The sequence below is a fragment of the Mesocricetus auratus genome, unplaced genomic scaffold (assembly GCF_017639785.1).
Source record: "Mesocricetus auratus isolate SY011 unplaced genomic scaffold, BCM_Maur_2.0 Super-Scaffold_100004, whole genome shotgun sequence".
Lineage (NCBI taxonomy): Eukaryota > Metazoa > Chordata > Mammalia > Rodentia > Cricetidae > Mesocricetus > Mesocricetus auratus.
Window position 1 is genome coordinate 42,282,644 of NW_024429189.1, and position 13,686 is coordinate 42,296,329.

The following is a 13,686-nucleotide window of genomic DNA, read 5'->3' on the forward strand; positions in this document are numbered from 1 at the left end:
ACAGAGAAAGAGAGAAATGCTATTTCTGAAAATGCATACTAGTGAAGGTGTGGGAAGACAACATACCTGCCCAAAACAGAAACAGAAGACAACATTAAGTCAAGAAACCGAATAATATAAAAATACAGCTACAGAAGTACATATCAATCAATGAACAAATCCCCTGTGTCTTAGCCCAAAGAAAGAGATACTCATGAATCACCCGATAAAGAATTCCGACAAATATTAAAGCAATGGAAGGAAAGATAAGGTGATGACTGGCAATGGGTCCATAGCTCCAGTTGCATAGATGAAAACTCCAGAGCTCTGCTATGCAACAATGAACATTTTTTAACAAACATAATTATACAATCAATTATTAAGATAATAAAAATATGGAGAGAGTGGACAGCCTTGTTTTGTCCACTCTCTCCATACCTTTTCAACATGGTACTTGAAGTTCTAGTTCATACGACAACAAAGGGGGATCAAGGGGATACAAATTGGGAAGGAAGAGGTCAAACTTTCACTGTTTGCAGACAATATGATAGTTTACATAAATGACCCAAAGAACTCTACCAGGGAACTCTTACAGCTGATTAACACCTTCAGCAAAGTGGCAGGCTACAAGATCAACTCAAGAAAATCAGTAGCCCTACTATATACAGATGATAAAAGGGCTGAGAAAGAAATCAGAGAAACATCACCCTTTACAATTGCAACAAACAACATAAAATACCTTGGGGTAATGCTAACCAAACAAGTGAAAGACCTATATCGCAAGAACTTTGAATCTTTAAAGAAAGAAATTAAAGAAGCCCTCAGAAAATGAAAAGATCTCCCATGCTCTTGGATAGGAAGGATCAATGTAGTAAAAATGGCAATCCTGCCAAAAGCAATCTACAGATTCAATGCAATCCCCATTAAAATCCCAGCACAATTCTTCACAGATCTTGAAAGAACAATAATCAATTTTGTATGGAAAAACAAAAGATCCAGAATAGCCAAAGCAACCCTGTTCAACAAGGCAACATCTGGAGGTATACCATCCCTGACCTCAAGCTCTATTATAGAGCTATAGTCCTGAAAACAGCTTGGTATTGGCACAAAAATAGACAGGTAGACCAATGGAATCGAATTGAAAACCCGGATATTAACCCACACACATATGAACATCTGATCTTTGACAAAAAAGCTAAAAATATACAATGGAATGAAGAAAGCATCTTCAACAAATGGTGCTGGCATAACTGGACGCTGGCATGTAGAAAGCTGCAGATTGATCCATGTCTATGGTCATGCACAAAACTTAAGTCCAAATGGATCAAAGACCTCAACATAAATCCAGCCACACTGAACCTCTTAGAAGAGAAAGTGGGTGGTACCCTTGAACGAATTGGTACAGGAGACAGGAACATAATACCACTAGCACAGACAGTGAGATCAACAATAAATGGGACCTCCTGAAACTGAGAAGCTTCTGTAAGGCAAAGGACACAGTCAGCAAGACAAAAAGGCAGCCCACAGAATGGGAAAAAATATTCACTAATCCCACATCTGACAGAGGGTTGATCTCCAAAATTTACAAAGAACTCAAGAAGCAAGTCTCCAAAACAGCAAAGGACCCAATTAAAAAGTGGGCTGCAGAACTAAATAGAGAGTTTTCAATAGAGGAGTCTAAAATGGCTGAGAGGCACTTGGGAAAGTGCTCAACATCCTTAGCCATCCGGGAAATGCAAATCAATTCTGAGATACCATCTCACTCCTGTCAGAATGGCTAAAATCAAAAACACCGATGACAATTTATGCTGGAGAGGATGTGGTGAAAGGGGAACACTCCTCCATTGCTGGTGGGAGTGCCAACTTGTTCAGCCACTTTGGAAATCAGTATGGAGATTCCTCAGAAAAATGGGAATAAACCTACCACAAGACCCAGCAACTCCACTCTTAGGCATATATCCAAAAGATGCCCATTCATACAACAAGGATGTCTGTTCCACTATGTTCATAGCTGCATTATCTGTAATAGCCAGAACTTGGAAGCAACCCAGATGCCCCTCAACCGAAGAGTGGCTAGAGAAAATGTGGTACATTTACATAATGGAGTACTATTCAGCAGAAAAAAACAATGGAATCCTGAGATTTGCAGGCAAATGGATGACACTAGAAGAAACCATCCTGAGTGAGGTAACACAGTCACAAAAAGAGAAACATGGCATGTACTCTCTCATATATGGATTTTAGACATAGATCTGGGGAGTGCCAGCCTACAATCCCATGGCCAGAGAGTCTGGGAAACAGAACCTTCATTCAGTGGCTGATCGAAGAAGAGGCAGACCTCCATGGCTAAGCACTGAGCTGAACTCAAGAAAGCCAGTAACAGAGACTGATGACCAAAGGGATTAAGACTGGGCTGGTTTCACCCCCAGAAACAGCTGACCTGACAAAGGTTAACTTTTGAATCCCAGGCATCAGCCTGGGAATCCAGCATGGAACTGATCAAGACCCCCTGAATGGGGGTGTCAGTGAGGAGGCCTAGGTAATTTATTGAGCCTTGGGCAGTAGATCAGTACTCATCCCGAGTATACACACGGACTTTGGACTCCCATCCAACAATGTGAGATGCACTCTCACCCTGAACTCTTGGGGGAGGGTCTAGGCCCTGCCCTGGATGAAATGACAGACTATGGACACCCCCATGGAGGGCCTCACCCTCCCTGGGGAAATGAGGGGATAATGGGGGGTTGGGGGGCACGGGAGGAGGGGAGGGAAAGGAAGAGGGACCTGGAACTGACTTGTGAAGCAACCTTGTTTCTAATCTAAATTTAAACTTAAACATAAATAAAAAAGAATCAAAAATATTATATATATGTACATATATAAAAAAGATAATAAAAATAGATTGTATAAGAGTAGTTCAGAAAACCTGGGTATAAACTAAGAAAAATAAAAGATAATCATTACAAAAAATTTAAAACCTTCCTTTCTTCAGTATATCTACCCATACTTCTTGATGTAAGGCAAGAAAATTTATTCTTAACCCACACACTAAATATGTGGCTACTGGGAAAATTTCTCCTCTCTACAGTAAAATTTCAGAGGTTTGTGAAATCTGAACAACTCCACTTTAATTTTATATATATGGACAAGGACACCAAGAAAACACACACACACACACACACATATGCATAATTTGTGTGCTGAGTTCTAAAACATATTTGCCACAAGCCTTTGGGTAAGGGACATTCAATCTGTACAAACATTTAAAAAGCTATGGCACTGATATCACAGCTTACATTAATATGCTAGCCTTTTATCACTATCAACTGTGACACTTCAGGACTACTAAATTCTATCGTCATGTGAGCCGCCGCTACTCTAATATCCAGAAAACATCCCTTAAAATAATTTGTAATCCTAAGTAAAAGAATCTGAAGATATTCTTGAGAAATAATTCTGCACAGCATTATTTTCCACTTATTCCAAATAGCAAAGGAAGCCTTTGCAGGAACTGAAACCATAGCAACCAACTGAATCTATCATGAACGATCAGATCAAAAGAACACATAGTACACAGCATGTCAACGCCTACTAGCAGCATAATCTTTAACCAGTTCCTTTGGATCCTTTTTCTAGACATGAAAAAAAGCCTTCAACCAGTATTCAGTATTGGTAAAATGTAAAATTCCCTTTACAAACAAACTACTGTGATTCTCTGGGAATTCTGACTCAGTTAATGCTAAAACTCAAACTAATATTCAAAAATTCAATTATTTCTATTTCAATATTTTTTATTATTTCATAGCACAATAAGAATGTATTCCTCCTACTAAGTCTTCAGAAATATGAAGATGAATTAACATAATAGGAATTCCTTGCTTAGTAGCATCTTATCAGCATTTAAACCCAAACCCACAACAAAGTACATCTTATTGTCTAGTTTCTAACCAGTGATCAACCAGCTCACCAAAAGCTAAACTCACAGGACAGAGTTAAACATTTTGTAAACTACCAAGTATCCACTAAAATGAAACACACAAGGCAATGATGGCCTTTGTCAGGCACAAGCTGTTCATTATACCACTAAACAGCCAGGCAGACAATAGTGCAAACTTATGCAAAGACTAGAAATTACCTTTGGTGGTAGATGAACCAGCTTTTCAATCAGAACACAGTTTACATATGGAACATAAAATAGATGTGGATTCTGGGCATGACCAATTTCTGGGAATCCAGACAAATGACTGTGAATAGCATTGATTCTACAAGGTAAATTAGGGATATACCAGGGAAATACTTGATTTAATATCATAGATGCTTTTCTCTTGGTTGAAAAAAATCTTCGCACATCTACCTGAAATTTCAATACCATAAAGATATAATAGACGACATGGAAGCAAATATGCTTACTTTATAAAGAATCACTGTTGTTTTCCTTTGACTAGTTAATCAAACTTACTATACATGTTTTTGAGGCTAGTGATTAAACCCTGGTCCTTGCTAATGCTAAGCCCAAGCTATAACAACTTACACAAATCCTAGCCCCAAATTATTCTTGTACAAATGATCACAAAGTGATCTTACAGTTGAATTTTAGTTTAAATCATTAAATTTTGAACACACTTAATTTGGCTTTTCTCTTTTGGGAGAAGTGAAAATTTAGCCCTTGAGATTTAGTTGGTGTAATTACTATCTTTAAAAGCATTAAACAATAGTTTCTCTGCTTTATAAAAATGACAATGTGCCTCTAATTTTAAAATGTTAATTTTTTAAAAGTGCTCATTTTTTAAAAACTGAGTTTACTCATGTGCCATACACCCTTGTACATATAGATTGTATGTTTTATTATTAGTCAAGCTGTTGTTTTAAAAAGCTGTATTTGTGTTTCTTAACTTTTTGCTCTAAAAGTCCTTAGTTTTCTCATCAATTAAATGTAAAGGAAAAAACAAACAAACACAACCCCACTAGCATGTACTGTATGGACTTACGTTATAGATAAAACTGAATTTTACAGCAGCATTCTTTCTTCAATTGCCACAATACAAAACAGATTGACAAACAACAAGAGCTACAGCACATCATATATATATTCACTAGAACGCCTGCAATAGTATTTGGAGAATAGTTATATTTGTAAAATCATTAAGTCTGTTAGTACAATGCTGGATTTGCCAAGTCTGTGGGGTTTCATTTTTAAAGAAAAGGAATCATGTTACCAACATTTTGGGGCTGTGCCTGGCTACCAAAGAACATGTGTTAAAGAGAATTTAGATACTTCCTACTTCACTTCCAAGCAGATATGCAGGTCAGAGTCTAGCTCCCCTTGGCAAAGCAAAGCTCAGAGAATCATTGAACCGAATTTTTGTCAGTTGGTTCTGAAATGTACCTGGGTCCTCACAGAGTTGGCTCAGCAGAGTAGATCGCAATCTGGAGAACTGGAGTTCAGCTCTCAGCACCCACTGCAGATGGCTCACAAGACTCTCTCTAGCTTCCATTTTAAGTCTAGTGCTTTATACATTTTTAAGAGAAGTGAAATTTGAAGACAAACTACCAATGAATAAAAACCATGACAATTATAAAAATTTGAAAAGTGAACCTAAGAGAGATATGCATGGTACCCCAGAGAAGACGAATGAGGCAAGATCTTCTGAACAGACTGGGAACATGGCGAGAGGTGGGGGGAGTAGGAGCTGGGAAGAAGAGAGGGGGAGAAGAGGAAGAGAGAGTAGGTCATGGGGGAACAGGAAGGTTGAGTGGGGGTAGAATAGGGGGAGAACAGGATGAGAAAGAGGGAGTCATAGGTTAGATGACAGATCTGGCACCAGTGAGACCTCTAGTGATCTAAAGGGATGACACCAACTGGCAAGCTAAGCAATAGTGGAGAGACCACCTTAAATGTCCATTCCTGATAATGAACTTGATGTCTACACTATATGCCATCCTAGAACCTTCATCCAGTGACTGATGGAAGCAGAGGCAAACACCCACAGTTAAACACTGAATGGAACACATGGAACCCAGTGACAGAGAGAGAGGAGCGATGAGCAAATTGGCAAAGAATGGGCTGGCAAAACCAGCAGAGACAGCTGATTTGAACAAGGGGGAACTTTTGGATCCCAGACTGACAGCTGGGAGGCCAGCATGGGACTGATCAAGACCCCTTGAGTGTGAGACTCAGTGAGGAGACCTGGGCAACCTATGGGGTCCTGGGCAGTAGATTAGTGTTTATCCCTGGCATACAAATGGACTTCGTGTGTCCATAACACAAAGAGGGATGCTCTCTCAGTCTGGACTCTTAGGGGGAGTGCCTGGACCCTTCCCTGAGTGAAATGACAGACTCTAGATTTCCCCTATGTGGAAGGAAGTGGGGATAGGGTGGGAGGCTGGGGGGGGATGGTTGGGGGGTGATGGAGGAGGGGAGGGACAGGGAACTGGGATTGACATGTGAAGCAAGCTATTTAAAATTAAAGTAACAAAAAATTTGAAAAGTGAAATGTCATTGCAGAGCAAAATACAAATCAAAACTATAAGAAGATGCCATGCCACACAGCACTTCTACATTCAAAGACACAGGAAGCACCGACAGGGAAAAGCTGGGCTCTTCTTCCTTCTTCGCTATAGAACTGTAAAGTATAATCACCCTGGAAAATAATCTGGCAGTCTTTCAAAGCTTTTTTCTGTTTTCCTTGGTGCTGCTAGGGAATAAACCTAGTCTCCTGTCTGTGGTTTTTGTTTTTTCGAGACAGGGTTTTCCTTTATAGCTTTGGAGTCAGTCCTGGAACTAGCTCTTGTAGACTAAGCTGGTCTTGAACACACAGAGATCCTCCTGTCTCTGTCTCCTGAGTGCTGGGAATAAAAGCTTGTTCCACCAAGACCCAGCATCTCCTGTCTGTTGAACAAACATTTTATCACTGAAGTGTATGTCCAAGACCTTCAAATTGTTTTTAAGTTATAATGTGAGCCAATCATTTAATTCCTAAGAATATATCCAAAATACAAAACCTGATTTCTTCATAAAATTTGTACATACCACTATTCACGATTGCTGTATTTATAGCAACATTAATCACAGAAGTTTTAAAAAATGGGAACAATACAAATGTCTTTTAACTGGTGAATGAATAAACAAAAATGCTGGAATACTTTTATATTATTCATTAATAAAAGGCAATACAATCTGATACATATCATGACAAAGATAAACCCCGAAAACAGCATGCTTAGGGAAAGAAATCAGCTATGAAATGTCACATATGATTTGATTTTGCTTATATGGCATGTTCAGGATGTATAAATTTATAGAGACAAAAGTAGAATTCTAGTTGCCTAGGGCTGAGAAAGCTGAGAAGACATGAGAAGTTAAAATGGTCAAAATTAGGCTGCACGACTGTGTGAGTCTAAAAATTATTTCACATTGTACATGGGAATGAGTGAACTGGTATGCTAAGCATGGCCCTGGACACGCATATGCCTGGAGAGTTAGAAAGAGCAGGCACCTCTTAGCACACAGAGCCATGCTTGGCTGCCAAGAGAAGATGCTTCAGAGCACTCAAGATGAGTCAAGGCCTTTTTCGTTGGGAAGGGTGGTTGGTGAGAGAGCAAGAAAAGCTACTGGCTCAACTTATTTTCCTTTCAACTTGATACTTCAGCAAGTGGTCTTTTTTGTTGGCTGATCAAAAAACAAATCTAAGAAAAAGTGTGGCAGGGGTAGCAAGGCTTTTAGATGACTTAAGCAAATAGAAAAACTCTGGCCCAGTAGCTCTCTCCTCCTTTGTCTCTGGTACTCCAAGCCCTTAATGCTAAATTTGCTAGCTGAGAATGATAACTAATGCCAAGGATCTTAACAGCCAGCCTATCAAGTTACAGTTTTCTCTCCTTGTGAACCAACTGCATGGGGATCAGAGGATTGCTTAGCAGCATGGAGGCAAGAGAAAAGCTGAATCAAAATGCTGAATGCAGTTATCTCCCAAAATATACTCCCCCCACTGTCCACAGCTGCCAGCCAAACCTCCTCTGATCAGTCACTGATGTAAATTGATAAGCTCATTTATAATCCTTGTATATTTGGGACATTTTTGTTTAAGGTTATAGTTAGTGTCTTTTTTTCTAAAAGAAAAACAGTCCCATTGATTTTTTCTGATTATAAAATGACACACATAGTTAATGAAAACAAAATCAATGAACTTAAAAGGTACAAGATAAAAGGCACCTTTAAGTTCAATACTCAGAGAAACCCTGAGCATTTTTGTGATCATTCTTTTAGCAGCTTTCTCCTTACACATGCACCACAGATACATAAGTTACATATGTGGTATGAGGCTGCAATACTGTTCTGTATAAGTTCATTTCCAGATTAACACAGGCTATATATACTTCGGAATTTATAAAATAAGAAGTGTGATGTATTGTAAAAGAGAATATAATGTGTCTAAATATGCTTTTTTGGTTTTAAAATTGTTACTAGTTTTCCATTATTTAAAAATTTTCCAAATAATTCCTGTCTTGACCCATGAAACAAATGAGGAAGTGACAAGTACTGTGGGTTTAAGCATCTTCTGGGACATGTCCAAATCTGTCCCAGGAATGTCTGAATCTAAGTTTTGGGAATTATCAAGACTCCTGCAATATGACAATGTGCTCTTCTCCAAATTTAGAGAAGCTAAAACAACTCAGATTAACAGAAATATTTCTGGAGTTGCCAAATTTGGAGCTAACACATCTTCTCAAAGCAAACCTATAAGTTATTAAGAAACCCTTTTAAAGATCTCCATAACCAAAGGAAAACTGTTTACTAAATTAATCATTCTAGACCCTGGACTTCATCTCCAGCAAGGCAAAACCCACATATACATATATACATCCTTTGGAGAATGGTTAATGTTGCCTAGCATGCATGGTGTCCTGGGTTGCATCATTAACATTCCCACACTCAAAGTAATTCTGGTAAAAGGTATTGCCACCCAATCCACTCAATATTGCTTCTTTCTTTTTTTAGCTTCACTCTGTAGCCCTGGATGTCCTAGAACTCACTCTGTAGACCAAGTTTGCCTTGAACACAGAGATCTGCCTGCCTCTGCCTCCCAGCCACTCAACATTCTTACTGCTTTGATTAAACTGCAGCTGTAAGGTTTCTGTAAGAAACCTTCAGTGGCTACAATTTCTTACTTAATGAAGCATTTCACCTCTTTTGACTACGGGCAATTATTACCATGGGAGCATTTGGATACACCCTGACTCCCTACATTACACAAAGAGACCTCTGGAGGAGGAAGTACAAGAGAAGTCCATGAATGGAAGCAATGTTTTCTCAACCCTGTGTCGTGTCACCTCCACAGCCTTACTAATCACTGATCGTCTTTCTTTTCTTTTTTCTCTTGAGACTAGGCCCTATGTTATCGGTCAGGCTGGCCTTGACCTCAGTCTTCCCAGGCAGTCTTACTCCTGACAACTACGTGAGATTTCAGGATGATCACTTAGGAGACAAAGCTGGTCTCAGGAGATCCTCACACATCTACCAATCCAAGAAATTGCATAGACTTGAAAAGGAAACTTTTGGAAACACCCAAGAGACATGCCTGACTTGGCTGTGTGAAGTGAGCAAATGAAAACACCTCTTAATTACTAGGTAGCATGGTACAGTATCTAAGGCCTTGGAGATCTATGAAGTGTATGAAATAGAGAAAGATATGGATCTACAACGCTAAAGGAGAATTAAGCTTATATTAAAAATAATACTTATTTAACAGCAAACTATATATTTACTGTAAGATTTAGTGTGTGCTGTAAAGGAAGGTTGGAGCAAATGAATGCTGCAAGGACCTAAAACCTGAGAAAAGAAAACAAAACCAGCCTCTTGGTTTCTGTAAGAGCAGCCTGGATAACAGTATTGCCTGCTCAAAGAGGAATGGAGACATAGGATATTTGGAAGGAAAGCAAGGAACTCGGTTTGGACATATTGGTCTTGACATACCTACTGAGAACCCTGAGGTTTAAGATTTATTCCTTTTTAGAGAGTCCTTGGCTAACACAACAAATGAACAATGAACACAGATGGCTATTAACTAGACACGCTGTTTACCACAAATAGATTGTGCAGCATGTTAAAAACAAAACAAACTGATATGAATTGGAAGAATAGGGAGAATTATCAGCTGCAGTGGAAGTATGGGGCAATAATAATGTAAATAACAATACATTTCAATATAACTTCTATTTCATATTCTTAACATTCCCCTGCCATACATCTAGTTTAAAATGTGAAGTCTGTTAGTTATATTTCAATGCATAAATTACTCAAAATATACCTTCATAAATTCCTTTTCCTACACACACCCACAGCTTTCTTTACTCGATGTTTCTTTCCAAGCAAGAATTATGTAGTGATTTTTCAATAACAAAAGATAGATTCTAACACCTATATATTTGGCTTATGCCTTTAATCCCAGCACTTGGGAAGCAGAGGCAGGTGGATATCTGAGTTCTAGACCAGCTTGGTCTACAGAGTGAGTTCCAGGATAGCCAGGGCTACATAGAGAGATCCCGTCAAGAAAAACAAAACAGAACAGAACAGAACTGAAGAGCAAAGCAAGAAAAAAGAACAAAAACAACAACAACACACTCTTCAAACTAATGTTCAACTGTTCTCTAATCTCGATGGATGGGGAATAAATCAAATGAAGGATGACAGGGCAAGAAGGTGAGGAGCCATTTTAGATTCCTTGGGAGGAGGGAAGGAGGTAGGAAAAAGAGAAGGAGAGAAGAGGAGGGGGGAGGAAAACAAGAAGGATCAGGAAGACTGAAACGGGAGGAATAGAGGAGAGCAAGAAAGGAGATACCTTGATAGAGGGAGTCAGTATAGGCTTAGAGAGAGGTCTGGCACTAGGGAAGTGTTCAGGAATCCACAGGGATGACCTCAACTAAGAATCTAGGCAGTGGTGGAGAGGCTGCCTTTGATGCCCTTCCCCTTTAATGAGATTGATGACTACCTTGGTCACCATCCTAGAGCCTTCATCCAGAAGCTGATCGAAGCAGAAGCAGGCACCATACACTGGGCCATACTCCTGGAATTCAGTTGTTGAGAAGGAGGAGGGATGAGCAAAGGAGACAAGACCGTGCTGGAGAAACCCACAGAAACAGGTGACCTGATCTAGTGAGAGCACAGAGACCCTAGTCGTAAAGCTGGGGAACCAGCAATGGACCGATCCAAGCCCTCTGAATGTGGGTGCCAGCTAGGAGGCCTGGGTAGTCTATGGACCTCTAACAGAGGAGCCAGTGTTTATCCCTATTGCACAAATGGACTTTCGGAGCCCATTCCCTATGGAGGGACACTATTGTAGCCCAAATACACTAAAGAGGGCCTAGGTCCTCCCTCAAAATGATGTGACAGACTTTGATAACCCCCCTTGGAAGGCCTCACTATCCTTGGGTAGTGGGTGAGGGGTTGAGGGGGTCAGTGGGGGGCATGGGAGGATGGGAAGGCGAGGGAATGGGGGATTGATATGTAAAATAATATTATTTCTAAAATAAAAAATTACTGTAAAACAAACAAAACAAACAAACAAAAAGTGAGGAGCTGGGGGTTACTTTACTCCAAATCTGTGGTCCTTGAGTATTGATGGTGTGAGCCATGGAAAACTAAACAATTACTGCCTAAGATGAGAGGCAGAACTGAGTTCAAGTTACTGAAGTCTTAGAACTTCCACATGGTCTTGGAGGGAAGTAAGGAAACTGTAGTCAGGAGAGCAGGATTTTGTTCTTCCTTCTCCCAAGATGCCCTGGTCCATCCCTGTTACATCAAGGATCATTTGTCTTAGACAATCACATGACAGTCACAAATGGGAAAAGCAGTGTGTAGAATTCTGGTATAAAGTTAAAGGAATAGAAAGACAAAGAAAGTGACCTCAAAAACTGCAGGTACAATTGGGTGATGCCCCAACATGCACAGGCCAAAAAAAGCAGAGAAAAGTAGAAACAAAACCAAAAAGGAAAAGTAAACTTCAAGAAATTCAATTGATTTTTCTCCAAATCAGCCTTCTAGTAAAATTGGTAGGAAAATAAACAAAGATATTTGGGTTGCCAAAGTAGATATTTTCCCTGTATACCACAAGTAAAATTAATAAGCAATACCAGTAATTAATTGAAGGAGAATTTATATGTCATAATTTGTAACAAAAGGCAAAGTTCCACAAATACTATGAGAAACTCTTCTTTCCAAGAACACAGAGGACTAAGAACTCAATATAAAATAACCCTGAACTGTATCAGATAGACTGACTGATACTCGTCGATGGGTGAGGATGGATTCAATGCTGGAGAATGGCTAAACCACTGACATCTTCCAATCTTCTCTGTGCTCCATGACTTCTTCAGCTCTTCCTTAGGAAGGTACAGTGCTCCTTAGTCTTTTCGAACAGACCAGTGTGAACTAACCCGTCAAGAGTTGGACAAAGACAACAATTATTCCAGGCCTTTGGACAGGCAGGCAGGCTGTGTTTAAAAGCACACTGTAAGTGTGACTGGTTTAGAATACTAACACAATTTATTATACATGTAACCATGGTTGAGCATGAATACTAACACAATTTATTATACATATGACCATGTTAATCAACCTTCAGGCCTTCTATTTTCTCAACTGTAAGGTGAAAAAAAATAATAGAGAGTTGTCTTGAAGATGAAGTATACTCAGAACCCTAGCACAAGGTAAGCCCAGTGGCAGCCATGCCAGTGAATGTCTGTTCCTAGACTAGTTTGAGTGCAGTGCTAAGGAAAATACTTGTTCCTAGGTACCACACTGTCAACTAAGAACATCCAAACCATTAGATAAAGTTCAATCGTGGAGAAGAGCTGAGAGCTCTCAAGAAAAGCTTCTCCAACCAAAGTTCAGCTTAAGAAATGATATTGGTTCATCAGTTACAAAGAACTTTCTTTTAGTAGCTTTCCTTATTTGAGAAATAGATGGAAGTTGACACAGCAAAACAGGGAATGATGGAAGGACGCAGCTATAACAAACACACTTTAAAGTATCTGGATTCTTAAATCACGGAGGGCTTCCATTCATGGGGAATCTTTAAAGGGTCTCAAAGCTATTAAAATGGTAATTAGGCCCAAGAAAACAGGAGCAAATTCAATTACTTGCTGGATGTCTTTAAATTTAAGAGAGCTTAAATAAAAGTACAGTTACAATTACAGGTCCATGACCAACCTTAAAGCCAAAGTATATGTTCCCGGCTGTCGCTGGCTCTCCCGGATGAGGTAGCTCCCCTCAGCCACACTCAAGAGCTGGTCCGTCTCTTCTCGAGAGATCATGCCATGAAACCTACGGAACAAAGCTGGTCAGAGACCCGGTCTCCAGTTTTTCAATGTAACAGGATAAAACATGCCCCTTCCCCTCACCTGTTGTTTTCAGCCATACTGTTGGAAGGAAAGCACTTGGGTTTAACTGTGCTTGTGCTTCTCTGGGCCTGGCCCCTGGCCAGCTTCTCTGTGATAAGAACAGCACCAAAGTAGCTAATGAGGCTAGTTTCCAACCCAGAGCAAAATCCATATCCATATAAGGCAGGATCCACCACCTTGCCTAAGAGGACAGTCCTTTAACATGTAACCTTTGACCATATAGGCTTGCTAAAGAAAAACATACAGAATTTGTCTCATTTCTTCTTCCTACTTGGTGCTGTGATCCAAGCTTCTGGCTGGAAGCTCATGCTG

At 39.7% G+C, this 13,686-nt stretch overlaps 1 protein-coding gene across 2 annotated transcripts in view; it reads right to left on the reverse strand.

Annotated features, from left to right (window-relative positions):
• Positions 1-13,686, reverse strand: part of Chn1 (chimerin 1) — a 144,827-nt gene that overhangs the window by 76,319 nt on the left and 54,822 nt on the right. For both annotated transcript variants that reach the window (XM_040745604.1, XM_040745603.1), the window contains exon 5: positions 13,184-13,297. In XM_040745604.1, coding sequence (XP_040601538.1) covers positions 13,184-13,297 — 114 coding nt within the window. The remainder of the gene's footprint in view (positions 1-13,183; positions 13,298-13,686) is intronic.